The sequence below is a fragment of the Artibeus jamaicensis genome, unplaced genomic scaffold (assembly GCF_021234435.1).
Source record: "Artibeus jamaicensis isolate MK-2021 breed Jamaican fruit bat unplaced genomic scaffold, CSHL_Jam_final contig_548, whole genome shotgun sequence".
Taxonomy (NCBI): Eukaryota; Metazoa; Chordata; class Mammalia; order Chiroptera; family Phyllostomidae; genus Artibeus; species Artibeus jamaicensis.
The window spans coordinates 20,798,498-20,821,005 of record NW_026521883.1 but is presented as its reverse complement, the minus strand read 5'-3'; the positions used below and the strand labels follow the sequence as shown (position 1 = coordinate 20,821,005).

The window sequence follows — 22,508 nt, the reverse complement described above, 5'->3', positions numbered from 1 at the left end:
ACAACTCTTAATAATAACAAATAGTTTTTTTTATTTCAGAACACTCAGTAATTTAGAAAGAACAAAATCCAGAAAGTGTAATACTTAAATACCTTTGGTCGGTAGGGCTGTGCTGTTTTAATGAAGTGATTGTGTCTCATTCTTTCCTTTTTATCTGCCCTATTGCCAAAAGATTCATGACTCTTTCGCAACTGCGGAGTGCTGCTAGAGGCGTTTCGGCCAGACCTCTGAAAATGAAAGCTTATTCATTTTTACAGATTTAAATTTACTGATATGCTACAAAAATTCGAGAATGAATTTATATTATGTATAAGTGTGTACATACACACACACACGAGAAATATGTCTTGTTCAGGATATCAATTCCAAAATATTTACAATACTACTTTAACCATTCAAATATAAGTAATTTTTAACTTTAAAGTGAGTGAGTTAATTTTAGAACACATATATAGACTTCCCACAAAAGTTACATACCCGATTATTTCCACCAAGACTATTATATATCAATCGAAAACGTTTCCGAGTGTAGGTGCATCTATAGGTTCCTCCCATAAGATATTCAATAACAAGTCCTATATCAATTAGAGTGATCTTATATCCTGGAGGAAGATTTCCCTGGAAACAAAATATTATTTTAAAAACGGATAGTATTTCTCATTAATTCCACACAATGCCTAGAAATGTGCCTACTCTCCAAAATGACAAATATTTACTTGTTATAGAAAGCTTAGATTTCCAGCAGCTACCTTTATAGTAGAAAGGAGTGATCTGTTTCTCTTTCTTTTGTAAGAAAAAGGGATTATGAAGTTTGAAGTCTGAAGGTTGTGGTTCAGGATAGAAGTGTGGTTTACAGTAGAAAGATAATTTGGTCTTCACTGCCCTAATACTTCACATGTGGAGGCAAAAGAACTCCTAAGAGTCAACTGTGGCATATATCATAAATACCATTTTCCTGCAAAACTAATGCTATAAAAATTAATTATGTTTCTTTTTAAAAAACATTTTATTTTTATTTATTTTTACAGAGAGGAGAGGGAGGGAGAAAAAGAGGGAAACATCAATGTGTGAGAGAAACATTGATGGATTGCCTCTTGCACATGCCCAACTGGACACCTGGCCTGCAACCCAGGCATGTGTCCTGTCTGGGAATCAAACAGGTGACCTTTCAGTTTGCAGGGCCATGCTCAATCCACTGAGCCACACCACCAGGGCTGATGATTTATATTTGTTAACTAATTCTGCCTTCCTACTATCATTATTCTTTCCATTTCCCTAATTATAATTTTATAAATTTAGAACATTCTATACTTTTTAAACCTCTGATTTAAAAATTAATTTTAAAATGTCCACCTTAAATAAAAAATTTTATTATATTAAGAAACCTCAAAAATATGCTTTATGATTGAGAATTTTATGTATGACATTTAGTTTTTAAAGATATGACAAATACCATTTTGGTATGAGTCCACTGAAATGGGAAATATTTAAATTAAGGAAAATAAAGTAAGTTATCTAAAAATCTTAAGTAATTTCTTAAACTATATAAGTAACTTGTATAAAGCTCAACTTGTTAATTTGAATCTGAAAATAATTACTGTCTTTAAGAGCTTTTCACTTAAGAAAATAAAAAAATTGGGCTTATTACTATACCGACTGGTATAAAAATAATTAACTACTGCAGTTCTTTCTGCTAGCCTACATAAGTAAATCATAGTGCAAATGCCTCTTAGAAACTCCCTAGACTAAAGGTCTCCCCCACTGCTCAAGCTTCCTGGGAAAAGTAAAAAAGCTTTAATTATTTAAACAACAAAAATTTAATGTGGAATGTTCAGAATAAGCAAATCCATAGATTAACAGTGCCTTGAGCAGGTAGTAGAGAAGGGGCAGGAATGAGGACTGATTGCTCATGCACACAGGGTTACTTTTTGGGATACTGTAAATACTCTAAAATTAGATAGATTGTGGTAATGGCCCTACAACCCTGGGAATATAACCAAAACCACTGAATGATACACTTTAAATGGATTAATATTACAGTAATAAAATACAGTTCAATCAAGCTATAAAGAAAAACAGAAGTAAAAATTGAAAAAGAAAAGTATTTTTAAATATAATAAAGTCTAGGTTCTTCCCATGTGATAGGCCTGTGCTACAAAACACAGAAAATTAACTTCTATCTTTATTTTTCAGTTTTTAAATAGTATACTCATACTTAATAGTAAGTAAAAGCCTGACTGAAGAATTCTAGAAAGCAAGCATTTTAGTTCAGAAACTTTTTCCATTAATTAAAAGTACTTTTTCATCTAGTAAAATAAAACTGATACCAATAATTTAAATGGCTATAATTTTTAAAATAAATATTTGAAAGTATTATTAATTCATAGAGAATCCCAATAGAAGAAAACACGATTCTGAGTGCATCAAATTTAGTCACCACAAAATGGCTTTATGACCATGACAATGTAATAATTTCATTCAGTCACAATCAATACCATATATTTAAAAAGAGAGAGGGCCCCTGGCTGGTGCGGATAGGTGGATTGGGTGCGAGCCTGCAAACCAAAGGGTCACCAGTCAGGGCACATGCCTGGGTTGCAGGCCAGGTATCCAGTAGGGGACACTCAAGAGGCAAACACACACTGATGTTTCTCTCCCTATCTTTCTCCTTCCCTTCCCCTCTTTAAAAATAAATAAATAAAATCTTTAAAAAAGAGAGAGAGGGGAGGGAGAAGGGAGAGCAGCTGCACAGAGGCATACATTTCGCATCTTTGCTGGCAAAATTGTCCATGAAGATCACAACCCAGTACTTCCCTCAATGTCCTCATATTCAATGTCCTTTATTTGCCCCATGAGCAAATTTCTTCTGAACACAGAGAAAGATGATACAGTCATTCTACCAATGATCTTCCTTTACAAAACAATGAACATTATGAAATTCACAATAATCTCAGATGACTAGAAGCTCAGGGAAGTTGGTCATCATTTCATACTTTCCTTTTTCTTGATTTCTGATATATCAAGCTCTTTAATTCTATGTTATCACATATTCAGTCCTTATTTAATTTTGTTCTAAAAATTTCATTTTATTCCAATTTTTAAATGTGTTTAAATGTCTTTTGGAATCAGATGAACTATAATTATTTTAGATAACATTTTTTCGAAAAAAATCTCACCTGTTTGACATCTCGAACAAGATGAAATAGCATTGGATTAGTTGGACCTTGTTTCTTTAAGAAGAAAGAAAATTGAGTTAACTATTATTTTCTTCTAAATAATGAAAACCATTCCCCTTTTTGTTAGCTATAGAACTTTTAGGAAACCACTTGCACAAATTATACTGATTTTGGGTAAATAAGCTCTGTTCCTAAAATGGGACACAAAAAATAATATAACCATTTCATTCTGTCATATGTACCTTAAAGAAAATATATAATTTTTCTTACATTTTTACTTACGTAACAGTATGTAACTCTTTGCTTTCTAGAAGTCATGCGAACACTGTAAGTTTCACAATTATCTTTAATTTACATTTCTTTCATTCATATTGGAAGTGTACATTCTCTTTATTGTTAAAACTTCTGTACTTATTTCTGCCACCAATCATCAAGTTGTATCAATACTTCAAATATTTTGGATAACAAACTTCTAACATTTATGTATGTTATCTTTTCCCTACTATCTTTATTCCACTTATGTATGCTGTGAGACTAAACAGAAGTCTCCTTTTCACAATAATCTTATTCTGATGGTATCCTATTTTGAAAAAACACCCATAAGTGTATGTCATCCATCAAGACAGAGGTAACTGAGCCAAAAATGTATTCTAAAGGTTTTAAACAGTGTTTTGACCCATCTGAAATTTATTGAAATGAATTCAATACAGCACAAATGAAGAGATTTATTTTCAGTACTTTAAATACATTGTTTAAAAGAAACAGCAAATGGGATTTTTCTTCCATTGTTGTATTGTTAATTTTTTATAAGGTTATCATAGTACTCAGTGCAATCAACTTTTCCATTTTGATCACATATACTTGATAACAGATGTCAAATCTAACCGGAGAAACCTATTATTTCTTTTAAAACACTTTATTCTTTGATATTCTTGGCTTTCAAATTCTGTATATTTAAACATGAATATAATGGATATGTACATAAGATATATTTTGCCTCACATTGCTGTCTTTGTACAATATTCAGTCTATCCATTAGTTTTTCTGCCCACACTCCTCCATGTGTTAACTTTTAAAAACTAAATGTCTTCCAAGTTAATATGTAGTGTTTCATATTATTTAGGTATTATAAAGTTTTACTGTATTTGCTCTAACAGTATATAATCACATAAAAATGCAATTTTTAGAATTCTATTTTATCTTAACCATTAATATTTACTCATTAATTATAACCTCTTAGTATAAAGTAAGTACACTTTAACACAGCAGTTCTTAAAGTGTGATCCAGGAACCTCTGAATCTCTCACAAGACCCTTTCAGGAGGTTCAGGGCATCAAAAGTATTTTCAGAAACATTTTAAGATGTCATATGCATTTTCTCATCTCAGTGTTCGGTAAAAATTTCCAGAGGCTTGATGTGTGATACCATAGGTTTAAATTCAAAACCAAATATGAGAACCTAGTTGCCTTCCATGAAATCAGACATTAAAGAAATCCATGAAACCATAAAATTATTCAACTCTCCTCACTAATTTGCTTTCTTAAAACCTATGTTCTAATGTTAACATGTAATGGAGTTATTAAATACAATACAAATTAACAAATGTTTTTAAGATTTCTTGGTTTTATATTCTAATATGGTCAGTTATCAATACATATAAACAAAACCTCTTTGGAAACAGGTCTCTGAGGTCCTCAGTAATTTTTATGTTATAGGACTCTGACACCAAAAAGTTATAATCCCTTAAACATTAAAAAGTTATATCGATAAATTGATGCTGAACTATTATTCTAATAACCGAGTTATACAATTAAAAGAAGTACTTGCCTTACTAATGAAACTGATTTTATTTGTATATTTATTTTTTTGTTTTATAATAGCTTTCATTTTTTTTAATTTTTAAAATTATATTTTAAGAGCTTTTATTTTAATGTTAGATTGTAAACTGCTGGTGATAAAAAGAAACTGTCTTTAAAAAAGCTCCATGACATCCCATGAATTTTAAATTTTCATAGACTCTGATACAATATTTTTGACATATTTTAACAACTCTGAAATAGGAAAGTATTATATAATTGATAGTTCCTTAGAATTCAGTTGTAGGATAACTGATAGTTTTTTCTTGGTGGTACATAAAGATAAAGTAATTATGAATTTAACACCAATGCCACTTTAAGAATCAATACAATATAGTATATTGAGTATTCCAATATACTACAAGGACTCCTGTAATGGTTTTCATACATTTATTTATTTATTTATTCAACTATATATTGAACACTTAGCCTTTCTTAGCTGCTGTAGCAAGCATCATGGCTGTAACAATAAACAAGGTATTGTTATATACTTTAACAGTCTAGTCAGAAAAACAGAAAAGAATATTTAAAGTATTTAAATAAGAATAACAAAGAAACATGATACAATGAACATATGAGAAGGGTAGTTAAAATGTAAGGGTCAAGAAAGACTAGCTCAAGTCAGTTCCAAGCTGATGCCTGGAGAAAGCAGGTAGGATTTGGTCATATCAAAACTGGGCAACAGAGGGGTTATGGGAAAAAAGTATTTTAGACAAAAGAGTAGGTACAAAGGCACGAATTCCACAGAAAGTAGACCATTTCAAAATAATTAGTGGCCAGTTGGATATCATTATTATCAAGAGTTTTTACTTTTAGAAGAGAGTTCTTATATTCCCAAGAAAATTTTTAAAAATTTCTGTTAATTTTTAAATCTTTATTTTTTTCCATTACCATTTACTCCCCTTCTACTCCAGCAATCACCACACTGTTGTCCATGTCTATGAGTCCTTTTTTTTTGCTCAATCCCTCTACCCTCTCACCTCCCCCACACTAGCTATCATCTGCTGTCCATCTATGAGACTATCTCTCTTTTCATTGTTAGTTCAGTTTGTCCATTAGATTCCACATATGAGTGAAATCATATGGTATTTGTCTTTCCCCAACTGACTTATTTTACTTAAGTGTAATTTTCTCCAGGTCTGTCAATACTGTCACATAGGGTAAAATTTTCTTTTCTACAGCTGAGTAGTATTCCATTGTGTAATGTTCCAGAGTTGTTTTATACACTTAGCTAATGATGGACACCTGGGTTGCTTCCTTATCTGGGTGAATGTAAATAACGCTATACTGAACATATGGGTGCTTATGATTGTTCAAAGTAAGTGTTTTGGGTTCCTTCAGATATATTCCCAGAATTGGAATGAATGGGTCAAAAGGCAAATCTATTTTTAATTTTTTGAGGTATCTCCATACTGCTTTTTATAGTGGCTGCACCAGTCTGCATTCCCACTAACAGTGCAAAAGGGTTTCCCTTTCTCCACAGCCTCACCAGCATTTATTGTTTGTTGATTTATTGGTGATAGCCATTTTGATAGGTATGAGATGATATCTCACTGTGGTTTTAATTTGCATTTCTTTGATCACTAACTTTGCTATTTGCCCTCTGTATGTCTACTTTAGAGAAGTATGTATTTAGGGCCTTTGCCCATTTTTTAATTGGGTTTGTTTTGGCATTGAGTTTTGTTAAGTTCTTGATTAATTTTGTATATTGACCCATTATCAGATATATTGGCAAATATGTTCTCCCATTCTGTGGGTTTACTTATTTTGTTGATGATTTCCTTTGCTGTACAAGAATATTTTAGTTTGATGTAGTCCCAGTTGCTTATTTTTTCTTTGTTTCCCTTGCCTGGGGGAGATATATGATAAAATATTGCTACAAGCAATGTCCAAAATTTTGCTGCCTATATTTCCTTCTTGGATTTTTATGGATTCAGGTCTAACATTTAAGTCTTTGATCCATTTTGAATTTATTCTTTTGTGTGGTGTAAGAAGGAGGTCTAGTTTCATTTTTTTTACAATAGTTGTCCAATTTTCCCACCACCATTTATTGAATAGACTATCTTAACCTTATTGTATGTGCTTGATCCCTCTGTCAAATATTAACTAACTATAGACTCGTGGGCTTATTTCTGGGCTCTCTATTCTATTCCATAGATTGATGTGCCTGTTTTTATGCCAGTACCATGCTGTTTTGATTACTACAACCTTAAAGTATTTTTCCATTATTGGGTAGTGTGACTCCTCCAACTTTGTTCTTCTCAGGACTATTGTTGCTATGTGGTCCTTTTGTGGTTCCATACAAAGTTTTGAAATATTTGTTCTGGTTCTGTGAAATATGTCATTGGTATCTTGATAGGAATTGTGCAATATCTGTAGATTGTTTTGCATAGTATGGACATTTTAAAAATAAAAATGGTATGTTTCTCCATTTATTTGTATCTTCTTCTATATCTCTCTTCAGTGTCTTATAATTTTCCCAATACAGGTCTTTTACATCCTTGGTTACGTTTATTCCTAGGTATTTTATTATTTTTGTAGCAATTGTGAATTGATCATTTTCTTAATTTCCCATTGTTAGTTCATTATTGGTATATAAAAATGCAACTGATTTCTGGATATTAACTTTATATCCTGCTACTTTGCTGAATTCATTTTTCAGTTCTAACAGCTTCTTGATGGAATCTATGGGGTTTACTATGTACGGTATCATGTCATCTGCAAATAATGAGCTTTAGTTCTTCCTTTCCAAGTTGGATGCCTTTTATTTGTTCTTGTCTGAGTCCTGTGGCTAGAACTTCCAATACTATGTTGAATAAGAGATGTGGAAGTGGACATCCTTGTCTTGCAGCCAATCTTAAGGGGAACACTCGTAGTTTTTGCTTTCTGAGTATGATGCTGGCAATGGGCTTGTCACATACAGCCTTTATTATTTTTAGGTATGTTTCTTCTATTCCCACTTTGTCAACAGTCTTTATCACACATAGGTGCTGGATTTTATCAAATGCTTTTTCTACATCTATTGATATCATCATGTGGTTATTATCCTACGTTTTTGTTTATGTGGTGTATCACATTGACTTGCAAATGTTGTACCAATTCTGCATCTCTGGAGTAAATCCCACTTCATCATGGTGTATGATCTTTTTGATGCATTCCTATATTACTCTATTTGCTAGTATTTTGTTGAGGATTTTAGCATTTATGCTCATCAGGGATATTGACTGATACTTTTCTTTCTTTGTAATATCTTTATCTGGTTTTAGAATTAGGATAATGCTGGCCTTGTAAAATCATTTTGGAATCCTTCCTCCACTTGACTTTTATGAAACAGTTTCAGTAGAAGAGGTGTTAGTTAGTTCTTGGAATGTTTGGTAAAATGTACCTGTAAAGCCATCCAGCCCAGGGTTTTTGCTTGTTGGGAGTTATTTCACTAGGTATAATCTGTCTATTCAGATTCTTTGATTTCTCCTGCTTTAGTTTTGGACAATTCTGTTTCTAGGAATTTATCTATTTTGTCCAAGTTGTCCAGTTTGTTGGCATATAGTTGCTCAGAGTATCTTCTTACAATCCTTTGTATTCCTTTGGTGTCGTTATTTCTCCTCTTTCACTTCTGATTTTATACATTTAGGTCCTTTCTTCTTTTTTCTTGACGAATCTGGTTAAAGGTTTCTCATTCTTGTTTATCAAGATCAATGGATTTTTGGATTGTTCCCTTTATCATTTTGTAGTGTCCTTCTTCATCTTTTACTATAACCTTGGTTTAAAAGTCTATTTTGTGTAATAAGAGTATAGCTACCCCAGCTATATTTTCCTTTCATTTGCATAAAATGGAAATGCAAATTTCCTTCCCTTTACTTTTAGCCTCTGTGTGCCTTTTGATCTGAGGTGAATCTTTTGGAGACAGCATACATACAGGTCTTGTTTTCTTATCCATTCAGCTACCCTGTTTCTTTTGCATGGCTTTTAGAGGACCTTAGCCATTTACATTTAATGTAATTATTGATAGACACATATTTAGTGCCATTTTATGTTTTAACTATTTTCCTCTGTTTCTTCCTTTCCTTTTCCTTCTTCTTCTTGAAGCAAGCCCTTTAAAATTTGTTGGAGTATTGGTTTTGTGTTAACAAAATCCTTTAGCTGCTTCTTCTCTGGTAAGCTCCTTATTTCTCCCTCAATTTTAAATGATAACCTTGCTGAGTAAAGTAGCCTTGGTTGTAGGTTTTCATCACCTTGAATATTTCATGCTACTCCCTTCTGGTCTGATATGTTTCTGTTGAGAAAGCAGATGACGGTCTAATTGGTCCTCCCTTGTAGGTAACTACCTGCTTTCCTCTTGTGGCCTTTAGGATCCTCTCCTCTTTATGATGTGTCTTGGTGTAGGCCTCTTTGGGTCCAGCTTGTTTGCAACTCTGAAATTCCTGGATTTGTGTATTTTTCCTTCACCAGATTAGGGAAGTTTTCAGTCATTATTTCTGCAAACAGGGTCTTATCCCTCGCTCACTTTCTTCCCCTTCTGGTATTCTCATGATGCACATGGTGTTTTATGCTGTCCAAAAGGTTTCTCACATTCTCTTTTTTAAAAATTAATTTTCCTTTTTGCTTCTCTGTTTTTTTTAAACCTTGTCTTCCAAATCACTGATTCAATCCTCTGCTTCATCTAACCTCCTGTTTGTTCCTTCCAGTGCATTATTTATTTCAGATATTGCATTCTCTATTTCTGACTGGTCCTATTTTTACACTTTCTTTCTTGCTGTTGGGTATCCTTATAATCATTACTCTAAAATCTCTATCTGATAAACTGCTTGCCTCCATTTTCATCTAGTTCTTCTTCTGAAGAATTCTCTTGTTCTTTGATTTGGGATCTGTGTCTTTGTCTTGTCATTTAGAATGCGTCTTTGAATTCTCTGCCTTAGTTGTTAAACTAATCAGTGATTTGGTCCTTAAGCTGTAATCAGCAGCCTGGTTTAAGCACCACAGGGTGGGTCAGAGTAATTCCTGCAGGCAGGGCTAATGCTTCCCCTAAGGCTGATGCTACCCAGAGGGGAGAGCTCTGCCTGAGAATGATAGCTTCTGCAGTATGGGGAATGACTCAGCACAGGGATTCCGTCAGTTAGTCCTTCAGTTCTCTCCCTAGAGCCACCAACCCCAGGCTCTCCTCCAGTGCCTGTACCCCACTCTTTGCTTCCTCTGCTGAAGCCCAGGGTAAGTGGCTACAAACAAAATTTTGTGTATTGGCCCTTTAAGAAGTTCTCTGCTTCTCCAGCCATCTCTCCCTGGTAGACAGAAACTCTCTGCTACTTTTCACAGCTGTGTGTCATCTGGGTTCCATTCTGGCTTTGGTGCTATAAGCTGGGGAGCCCAGCTCAGGGTTTAGACTTCTCAGGGGGAATCCCCTGGTTACTGAAATATCCCTTTGGAACTTCAGCTACCACCTGTTTGAATAAGCCAGCCATCTCAAGCCTCCTTCCTACTCCCTACCAATCTCACTGTGGTAAAGTGGTTTCTTCCATCTGTCCTTGGTGATAAATTTTCTCTCCAGCTAATGTTCAGCTGATTATTCAGGATGATTTCTCTGCAATTTTATTATAATTCCAGATTGGTTATGGGGAGAGGTCAGTGTATCTTCCACTTACTACTCTGACTCTTGGTTCTCCAAATATTTTTATTGTTGTTTTTTTTTTAAGATTTTATTTATTTACTTCTTAGAGGTCAAGGGAAAGAGAAACAGAGGGAGAGACAGAACAATGTGGGAGAGACACATCAACTGGTTGCCTCTCGCATGCTCCCAACTGGGGAACTGACCCACAACCCAGGCATGTGCCCTGACTGGGAATTGAACTGTGGCCCTTTGGTTCACAGACTGCCACTCAATCCACTGAGCCATACCAGCCAGGGCTATTTTTATTGTTTTATATTTGCTTTATATTCAGGGATAAACTTCAGCACAATGACTAACCCTTTTAAATTTTATGTCTGTTCACTAGAAACAGTAAAACACCAAGAAAGTTCAATGTAAATGTGGTAGACACTATTAAAGGAAAAAATGAGGGAAAGTAAAGATATAATCCCCACTCAGAAGTAATTTACAATCCACAGGGGAAGATCTGACTGTACCTGACTATGTTACTTGGCTTCATGAAGGCAATGGCATGGCATTTAAATCAAGTTCTAAATAATGAATAAATTCTAGCAAGTGGGGAGTAGTTGAAAGAAAAACACGACCAGCACTGTATAAACATCAAATGGCTTTTGTAAAAAAAATTTATTTGGAGGAAATGGGAGGTGGACAATGTAGTTGAAATACCTAGTATAAGAGTGAGGTTGGAATATAAAGGCCAGATGAGACAGATAGCTGGGGCAAATTTTCAATCTCTATGAAGCTAGAGAACTTTGCAAATCAAGCTAATAGTTTGGGTATTATTCCATACATGTTGAGGAGCCACCAAAGGTTTTTAAACTGGGAAAAGATATGGTAAAAATATGTGATTATAAGAATAATTAAAGAACTGATGTGAATAAAGACTAGAAAAGGAGATCAAATACACTAGTGGTATAGACGATAAATGACTGAGTAGTACAAAGACATTAAGAATGAAAAGGAGGTGATAAATAGCTTGAAACTGATAAATAAACAACTTTTCAGAGAAGTCAAATAAATTAAGATTTAGTCACAGTGCTCCTCAAAGTATAGTTCAATTAAATTCATATTGGTAGCACAGAAACCAGTAAGAATGCACCCTCTCTCCAATGCTAGTAATATGAAATCTGAAAGGAAATGAGAGGGTTTGTGAAGGGAATAATTACTTTTCAGGAGCTCTTTAGAATAACAGTAGGTAAACTAAAAGGGGGATATCACAAGGTCAAATCACAAACATATAAAACAAAAAGGAGAAAAAAATAGTAGTGTGTAATTTCTCTATTGGGCAAAGAAGTCAAAAGAAATTTGGTGCAACAAATGATCACCAAAAAAAAAAAAAAAAAAAGATCCCCAGAAACAGGGAAGGGGCTTCCACCTATCATATAACCACTCCATACTATGAGTAGTTGTTTTTTTCCATGTAATCTAGCAAGACATTAATTAAAAGTTTTAGTGAAAAGGACTGAATATGTTCAGGTAAAACAACATTTTTCAAAGATGATAAAACTTAATTAACAAAGAATTTTAACATATACTTACAGTGTTGTAAAGTTCTTCTAGTCTAGGAATGGTAAGGAATTTATGCATGCTTACTCCATTTTCAATAAGAAGTTTTACAAATGCAACTCTGTCCATTACAAGAGCATCAAGCATAGCTTGCTCCAAGGATCCAACCTAAAAGAGTATCCTAATTAATAACTATGTTTCACACATTCTAATTATACAGTTCTAAATGCAAGCTCTTAGGATTGGTTTGACTCTAGGCAGTTTTAGAACAAAATTTAAGAGATGTAAAATAGTAAAAAAGCTAGGAGTTAAGTTATAAATAGAACAGATGAAAAGACATCTTTAGAGTAGCATTCCCCAAAGAATATTCCATAAAACTACTTTGAAGGACAGCAAGTGTGACATGGGGTGAGGGGAGAATATACATCATCAACTAAAATTGGGGGGGAAAATACCTTAGAGTAATGATTCTCAACATTTAGAAAAGGTTTTTTGGAGAGGTCATTTCAGTAACTGAGGACCATTACTAACATTTAATGGATAACGGTCAAAGAATACCAGAAACCAATGCAATATGCCAGCCAATCTCACAAAAGAACTGTTGCACATCTTGCACAACTTTCTGTTATCCAGTTAGATGCTCATGAATGGAAATCCAGTGATGCTGCTTTACATATAAGCAAAAAGTACTCCATCGAGGTTTGTTCCACAATGAACTTTCCAAAAATACAACTACCATAAAAGTTACACAAGATTGTACTTAGTTTTCTTTAGAACTTTAACAGAAATTATTCACCATTAGAGAAAAATCTCTTAGCCTGTGCCATTTGAGTTTAATAACACATGTTTATCAGTCAGCATTTGTAGCTGTCTCTTATTAGTTTTTAGAGACTCTTTTATAGATTTCAACAGACTTTGAATCAAATACTATTAAATTAGTGAAGACACATACACAGGGATTTCACTATCACTAATAAAAGTCTGTTATTAACAGAACATCATAAAAATATTAATGATATTAAGTATACTGATGTTCTATTAATAATGAGGTATCAATGATATATTGATAATGCTAAACATATTAACAATATGTTACTTTAATATCTCATATCACTGCTTCTGTATATTTTCATTTTTTGGTACTACAAATGATTTTAAAACTCTGTTGTAAAAATCAATACCACATCATTAGGTTTTTTTGACCTGCTGCTTTTCATCTTATTCTGATTCTGTCTTCAGAAGCATACCATATGACTTCTACGCAGCAACCTCTATTACTATTTCTTTTTCCAATCTATCCTCTATTTACATCACTTAGTAAAGGATATGGCCTCCGGGATCTTTTTAATATATAGACTTGGCTGGTGTGGCTCAGTATTTTGAGTGCCGCCCTGTGAACCGAGGGGTTGCCAGTTCAATTCCCATGTGGGACACATGCCTGGGTTGCGGGACAGGTACTTTGTGGAGGGCGCCTGAGAGGCAACCACACAGTGATGTTTCTCCCTCTCTTTCTCCCTCCCTTCCCTTCTCTCTAAAAATAAATACATAAATAAAAATTTAAAAAGGTCTTTCTAATATAGACTAAATGCATGCCTTATATATGACAATATTTTAAGATGAAAGATTTTTTGTTATTTTTCATCACTCAGTTCTGTCATAACAGGGAAAATATTTTAACATTGCATTTAAATATAAAATCCAACTACTTTATAAGAACATATACTTATTCATTTTCTCATATTAACAGCCTGTAATTTATTATGGCATGTTATTCCTTTTTAAAAATATTATTTCCTTATTTCTCTTATCACATACAAATTCTATTTCTTATTATTTATTCTGACATTAAAAACTTTTACTCGATTGGCTACTTGGTCCTCTCCCTGCTTTTTCCTTGTTCTGCCCTTGTAAAGAGTAGTTTCCTGCTCCCATGGAATTTAAGTGACCGATAACGTTCCTGTATTAGTCTGCACGCACAATTACAGCATTTACACTGATTCTATCAACAGGTGCAAGTATCTGCATATTGAAAAAATTTATTTTTATTATAAATCACTTGTTTCTCTCTTTTTATTACAATTAAGGCATTATATGGATGTCTGTGGGGGGAGAGTTGATCGGGGTGGAGGGATTGAGCAAAGAGGAAAAAGGACTCATGGATGTAGACAACACTGTGGTGATTTCTGAGGGAGGGGTGTGTAAGGGGGCTAAATGGTAATAAAAAATACAATTAAAATTAAATTAGAATAAATAATTAGGGCATTATATTCTTTTAAAAACTCATGTAGTATTTACAAAATAAAAAAGGGCACTACAATTTTTTTGTTTTAAAAAAGCAGTGTTTCATTGAATTGGGTTTAAAACCACTGCCCCAGAACAACAAAGCCTAACAAAATTTTCATATCTGAAAAAACAACGATGCAGTTAAAAAATAAAGTATCTGCTTCTGGTCGGGATAGCTCAGTTGGTTAGAGCATCATCCTAATATGCCAAGGTTGCAGGTTCAATCCTGGGTCAGGGGACGTACAAGAAATAACAAATGAATGCATAAATAAGTGGAACAACATATCAATGTTTCTCTGTCTCCCTCGCTCTCTAAAATCAATACATAAAAATTAAAAAATTAAAAAATATCTGCTTTGTAAGCAACATTTCTTGATATACTCAATGCACACAAAACTATCAAGAAGGAATAAAGGGCCCTGGTTGGTTGGCTCAGTTGGTCAGAGTATCATCCATATACCAAAAAGATATAGGTTCGATTCCCAGTCAGGGCACATATGGAAGACAATTGATTGCTGTTTCTCTCTCACATCAATGTCTCTCTCTCTCTCAAATCAATAAACATATCCTGAGATGGGGATTAAAAAACAGAGGGGGGAAAAAGGTAAAACAATTGTCCTATGAAGTCTACATTAAGAATAAAAGAAGCACAAAATCAAATAGACAATAGTGTGTAGAACAAATTCATGAGATAAACCACATATACATAGAAGATAGAGTCTGTCAAAGCTATTACCTCTGAGGAGACCAAAATTACAATGAACTTATTCAATGGAAAAAGGGTTGACTTATTGTAGAAATTTCACCACAGCTGATGAACATCAATTTTTTCCTCTATAATATTATTAAGAGGAGAAGTTACCAAATAGTTATTATTATTATATGGGAAATGCACTCCCATGACTTAAAAAAAAAAACATAACAAAATGGTATTTAAAAAATCTTTCTTTCCCCCCGCCCTTATCTCTGCAAACATATCCCATACCCACAGTTTACAGGAAGGCTGTATGACTACACAGTATACGTAGATATGCATTCATAAACCAAATTTGCCACAATTAAGATCATGCTAAATATACTTTTCTATAATTTGCAGTTTACAATATGTCAACAGAAAAGGCCTACCTCATCCTCTTTTTAATCCTTTTAAAAATATTTTATTTATTTATTTTTAAAGAGAGGAGGAGGGAGGGAGAGAAATATCAATGTGTGGCTGCCTCACACACGCCCTCACACTGAGGACCCAGCCCACAATGCAAGCATGTGCCCTGACTGGGAATCTAATCGGCAATCCTTTGGTTCACAAGCCAGCACTCAGTCCACTGAGCCAAACCAGCCAGGGCTAGCCTCTTTAAAGGCAGGATAATATTCCAAAGTATGGATAAACATCTAAGCTATCCACCCTACTACTGATTCAGATATGTAACAAAAATTTGGCAAGCACTCACCATGTGCTAAGCTGTGAATAAAGCAATGAACAAAACTGAAAAATATTCTTGCTTCATAAAATTTACTTTCTAGGAGTAGAGACCTAAATAAATACCTAAAATATATGGCTTATCACAGGGTGATAAATACTAAAGAGAAAAAAATGGAAGAGAAGAACACTGGAAATGCTGTCACAGAGGACTGCTATTAAGATAGGGTGAACAATAAAGCCAAAGTATGGAGTAAATATTCTAAATATTCATTTGGTTAGAAGTCAGAAAGAGAACAGGAAGTCCAACAATTTATCAACGGGAATAATGTCCTAGACAGAGAAACCAGCAAGTACAAAGGCTAGAAATAGGAGCATTCTTAATATGTTCTAAGAACAACAAGAAGGCCAACATGGTTACATAAAAGAGAACAAGGGAATAAGTGATAACATGTAAGGTAAGAGGAGTAGTAAAGGGACAAATGTAAAGCCTTGTAAGCCATAATAAGGGCTCTGGATTGTGCTGTGTAAATGTCCTATTATCCACCTTCTGTCTGTAAAAGGGGAGGAAGAATGGGAGTAAGGAAACCACACAGAATGCTACTAAAACAATACAAAAGATGGATTGGAAAAGTACACTGGACCAGAATAAAACTGGGTATTTTGAAAGTAAATCTGAAAAGATTTATATATGACATTTCATTGTAATATATAAAAAAGAGAAAAAAAATCACCTTAAGTTTTCTTTGTCTAAGACTGGGAAGAAGTTGGTGCAATTCAGTAAGATTGGGGGAAGACTGCAGAAGAAACAGATCTAAACACCCAAGAGAACATCGGTTCTACATAGCACACTACTTTTTTTCCCTAACCTAACCACCCTCACCCATTTCTTCTACCCTGAATCCTGCCTCTGGCAACTACCAATCTATTCTATTTATGAGCTTGATATGTTTTTTTAAATTTCATATATAAGAGATCATCTGGTATTTGTCTTTCAGTCTGACTTATTTAACTTAACACCGTCACGGTGTGTGTGTTACCACTGCTTTACCCATTCATTCATCAATGACACTTAGATTATCTCTGTATCTTGACTACTGTAAATAATGCTGCAATAAACACAGAGGTACTATACCTTTTCAAGTTACTATTTTCAGTTTCTTCAGATAAACACCCAAGATGGGAACTGCTGGATCAAATGGTAGTTCTACTTTTAACTTTTTGAGGAACCTCTATACTGCTTTCCATAGTAGCTACACCAAATTACATTCCCACCAACAGTGCACATGGGTTCCCCTTTTCTCAATATCCTCACCAACACTTATTTCATGTCTTTATATAAGTCACTGTAACAGGTGTGAAACAGTATCTCATTTGTGGTTTTGATTTGCATTTCCTAAATGGTTAATGATATTGAGCACATTTTCATACACCTGTTGGCCATCAGTATGTCTTCTTTGAAAAAATATCTATCAGATTTTATGCTCGGTTTTATTTTTTTATCCTCAACTAAGGACATGCTCACAATTTCAGAGAGGGAAAAGGAGGGAGAGAGAGGCAGAGAAACATCAATGTGAGAGAGAAACATCTATCAGCTCTCTCCCGTACGCACCCCGACTGGGGACCAAACCTGCAACTGAGGCATGTGCCCTGACCAGCGTTTGAATCCATAACCCTTCAGTCTCTCCAACCAACTAAGCCACATCAGCCAGGGCTCCCTATGTTTTCTTATAGGAGTCTTTAGTATCAGAACTTAGGTTCAAGTCTTTCATCCATTTTCAGCTAATTTTTGTCTGTGGTACAAGACAGTGGTCAGGCTTCATTCGTTTGCAAGTTGCTGTCAACTTCCCAAAATCATTTATTGACAAGATTGTTCTTATTCCACGGTATATGCTTGGCTCATTGTCATAAATTAACTGACCATGTATGCATGGGTTTATTTCTGGATTCTCTGTTTAATTTACCTGTAAGCCTGTTTTATGTCAACACCACGTTTTAATTACCACAGACATGTAACATAGTTAGAAACCAGGGAGCACGACACCTCAAGCTTTGTCCTTCTTACTCAACACTGCTTCGGCTATTCAGGGTTTTCTGTGTTTCCAGACAAATTTTGGGATTATTTTTTATATTTCTGTGAAAAATACCACTGGAATTTTGTTAAGCATTGCGATGAATCTTTAGACTGCTTTGGGCACTATGGGCATTTTAATAATATTGATTCTTCCAATCCATGAGCACAGAATATCTTTCCTTTTGTGTTTTCTTCAATTTCATTCATTAATTTTTTTTTTTTTTAGTTTTCAATACACAGGTCTTATACCTCCTTGCTTAAATGTACCCCTAGGTATTGTATTCTTTTTGATGTCATTGTAAATAAGATTTTTGGTTTTTTTCTTTTGAAAGATTTTATTTATTTTTAGAGAGAGGGGAAGAGAGAAAGAGAAACAGCATTGTGGATAGAAACATTGATTGGTTGCCTCTTGCACACACACTGACCAGGCACTGAACCCACAACCCAAGCACATGCCACGACTGGGAACTGAACCAGTGACCTATTCCTTTGTGGGAAGATGCCTGACCAATTAAGTCACACCAGTCAGGATGTAAATGGGATTTTCTCAAGTTCTCCTTTTGTTAGTTCATTATTAGTGCAAAGAAATACAACAAAGTACCAATGGTATATTTCACAGTTAGAACAAACACTTCAAAACTTTATATGGAACCATAAATAATGCTGAATAAATGCAGAAATTTTGAGAAAAAAGAACAAAGTGGGAAGGATCACAATACCTGATATCAAATTGTTTTACAAGGCCACTGTAATCAAAACAGCTTGGTACTGGCATAAGAACAGACACATAGACCAAAGGAACAGAACAGAGAGCCCAGAAATAAACCCAAGACTCTATAGTCAATTAAAATTCAACAAAAGAGGAAGAAGCATAAAATGGAGTAAAAATAACCTCTTCAACAAATGGTGTTGGGAGATCTGGACAGAGACATGCAAAAAACAAAGAAACTCAAACACCAACTTATACCATACACAAAAATAAATTCAAGGTTGGTAAAAGATATAAAGTCATGACACCATTAAAGTCCTAGAGGAAAACATAGGCAGGGAAATCTCAGATATTCCACACAGCAATATTTTCACTGATATGTCCCCTAGAGCAAGGGACATAAAGGAAAGAATAAACAAATGGGACCTCATCAAAATAAAAAGCTTCTGCACAAAGAAAACAGTATTGACTTCCACCAAGATGGAGGAGTAGGTGGAAACACCTTGCATTTGCGCACAACCAAATCTAAAAACAATAAAGTTTTTTTTTAATTTTTTTAATTTAGTTATTTTTCAAGTACAGTCTCCCCACCTCCCTCCCATTCCCCCCGCCCCAACCCCGTCCTCATCCCTGTGTCTTTCATACTTGTTCCTCAAAATCCCTCCCCATTTTTCCCCTTAAATTCCCTTCCCTCTCCCCTCTGGTCACAACAATAAACGCACCCCAATCACAGAAGTTCAACAATACGGAGTCCAAAAACAATGACATGCTCAGCTAAACCGGTAAGAGGGGCGAAGCCAGCAGCGGAGCTGGTTGGCCAAAAAGATCCCCGACCAGGGTGGTGCACAGGCAGCTGAAGGTGCGGATCCCAGGTGCAGGCTAGCTACGGGTGTACACAGGGAAGAGGCGCGGCTGGCTGTCTGCGATCGGTTGAGCATTTGCGTGCAGATAAACCAGTGAAGAGGTGAGCACTGGGACCGCCTGGTGCAGGCCGGCGGGCTCGCACATTTCCGCTCAGATAAACAGGTGGGGATGAGCGGTGGGACAGACTGGGCCAGCGAAGAGGACCACCACTGCTCCCTCTCTGACCCTGCCCCCACATACAGTGTCACAAACCAGCGAGCTGGGTGGCCCCGCCCTGGTAAACAAGGCTCTGCTCCTCATACGTAACAGGCACAAACAGATGGCTCAAGAACAACTCAGAGCCCCAGAGCCAATAAATCTAAGCAACCAAGAAATAGCCAAACTTTCAGATGCACAGTTCAAAACACTGGTGATCAGGATGCTCACAGAACTGGTTGGTTTTAGTCACAGATTAGATGAAAAAATGAAATGAATGGTAATGCACAGGAAACCAACAGTAATGGAAAGGAGACTGGGACTCAAATCAAGGGAGTAGACCAGAAGGAAGGAAAAAATGACCAACCAGAAAAGAATGAAGAAACAAGAATTCAAAAAAATGAGGAGAGACTTAGGAACCTCCAGGACATCTTTAAATATTCCAACATCCGAATTATAGGGGTACCAGAAGGGGAAGAGGAACAGTCACGAGTGGAAACCTTATTTGAACAAATAATAAAAGAGAACTTCCCCGTTCAGGCAGAGGAAATAGACTTCCGGGAAATCCAGGAAGCTCAGAGAGTACCAAAGAAGTTGGATCCAAGAAGGAACACACCAAGGCAACATCATCAGAGACACATCATCATTACATTAGCCAAGATTAAAATGAAAGAAGAGAATTCTAGAAGCAGCAAGAGATAAGGGGACAGTCACCTACAAAGGAGTGCCCATCAGACTGTCAGCAGATTTCTCAAAAGAGACCTTACAGGCAAGAAGGGGCTGGAAAGAAGTATTCCAAGTCATGAAAACCAAAGACCTACAACCAAGACTGCTCTATCCAGCAGTTTTCATTTAGAATGGAAGGACAGGTAAAGTGCTTCTCAGATAAGACCAAGTTCAAGGAGTTCATCATCACCAAGCCCTTATTATATGAAATGTTAAAGGGACTTACCTAAGAAAAAGAAGATAAAAAATGTGAACAGTGAAAGGACAGCAAACTCACAGTTATCAACAACCACACCTAAAACAAAAGCAAACTAAGAGGACAGCTAGATCAGGAGTGAACCATAGAAATGAAGATCACGTGGAGGACTAGCAACAGGGGAGTGGGAGGAGGAAAAGGGGGGAGAAGGTACAGAAAATAAGTAGCATAGACGGTAGACAGAAAAATAGGTAGGGGGAGGGTAAGAATAGTAGGGGAAATACAGAATCTAAAGAACTTGAGACACGTACGTGTTCATGAACTAAAGGGAGGGAATGGCGGGGGAGGGGTGTGCAGGGTGGAGGGGAACGGAGGGGGGAATAGAACAAATGTAATGGCATAATCAATAAAAAAATGCTTTTGGTATTTTCAGAATTAAAAAAAAGGAAAACAGTATTAAAATGAAAAGAGAACCAACTGTATGGGAAAACATATTTGCCAATGATACCTCAGTCAAGTGTTTGAGCTCCAAAATATATAAAGAACTCAAAGAACTCATATGACTCTAAGAAGACAAGCAATGCAATTAAAAAATGGGCAGAGGACTTGAACAGACACTTCTCCAAGAAGGACGTACAGAGGGTCCAGAGACATATGAAAAGATGCTCAGTATCACTAGCTATCAGAGATATGCAAATTAAAACCACAATGAGATACCACCTCATACCGCTGAGAATGGCCATCATAAACAAATCAACAAACAAGTGTTGGAGAGGTTGTGGAGAAAAGGGAACCCTAGTGCACTGTTGGTGGGATTGCAGACTGGTACAACCACTATGGAAAACAGTATGGAATTTCTTCAGAAAACTGAAAAATGGAACTATCTTTTGACCCAGCAGTTCTACTGCTAGGATTATATTCTAAGAACCCTGAAACACCAATTCAAAAAGAACCTATGCACCCCAATGTTCCCAGCAGCACAAATTACAATAGCCAACAGCTGGAAGCAACCTAAGTGCCCATCAGCAAACGAATGGATCAAAAACACTATGGTACATTTACACAATGGAATTCTATGCAGCAGAAAGAAAGAAGGAGCTCTTACCCTTTGCAACAGCATGGATGGAACTAGAAAGCATAATGCTAAGTGAAATAGGCCAGGTGTTGAAAGACAAATACCATATGATCTCACCTTTAACAGGAACCTAATCAACAAAAGGAACAAGCAAGCAAAATGTAACCAAAGACACTAATTGACAACAGGCTGACAGTGACCAGAGGGGTGAGGGGAGGGGATTATAAGGGAAAAGGGTGAAGGGTTTGCAGGAACAATTATAAACGACACATGGACAATAACAGGGAGGGTAGAAATTGGGGAGGGAGGTGGCGATGACTGGAGTGGTGGGGAGGGGTGGAGGGAAAAGGCAGAAAACTGTACTTGAACAATAAAAAAAAAAGTTAAAAATAAATAAATAAAAGTAGATGGCCTACCATTAAAAAAAAACGGACTTTTGCGTATTGATTTCATATCCTACAAATATTCTTAATTTGTTTATTAGTTCTAACATTTTTTTGATGGGATCTGTCTTTAAGGCTATTCATATATAATGTCACGTACAAATAGTGACAATTTTGACAACTTAATTTCTTCTTTTGCAATTTGAATACTGTTTATTCCTTTTTCTTGCCTAAATGTTCTGGCTAGGACTTCCAATAATATGTCAACTAAAAGTGGTGAGAATGGACATCCTTGTTCCTGATATTAGGAAAAAAGCTTTCAGCTTTTCACCATTGAGTATGATATTACCGGTGGGCCTGTCATATATGGCCTTTATTATGTTGAAGTATGTTCCCTTTATAGCCAA

General features: G+C 35.4%; 1 protein-coding gene across 3 annotated transcripts in view; it reads right to left on the bottom strand.

Annotated features, from left to right (window-relative positions):
• Nucleotides 1–22,508, bottom strand: part of TRPM7 (transient receptor potential cation channel subfamily M member 7) — a 131,408-nt gene that overhangs the window by 52,120 nt on the left and 56,780 nt on the right. For 2 of the 3 annotated variants that reach the window (XM_037156468.2, XM_037156469.2), the window contains exons 12-15: nucleotides 12,213–12,347; nucleotides 3,177–3,230; nucleotides 478–618; nucleotides 93–227 (exon numbers count right to left, since the gene is read on the bottom strand). In XM_037156468.2, the coding sequence (XP_037012363.1) occupies nucleotides 93–227; nucleotides 478–618; nucleotides 3,177–3,230; nucleotides 12,213–12,347 (465 nt within the window). The remainder of the gene's footprint in view (nucleotides 1–92; nucleotides 228–477; nucleotides 619–3,176; nucleotides 3,231–12,212; nucleotides 12,348–22,508) is intronic. The other variant, XM_053670115.1, reaches the window with a different exon arrangement.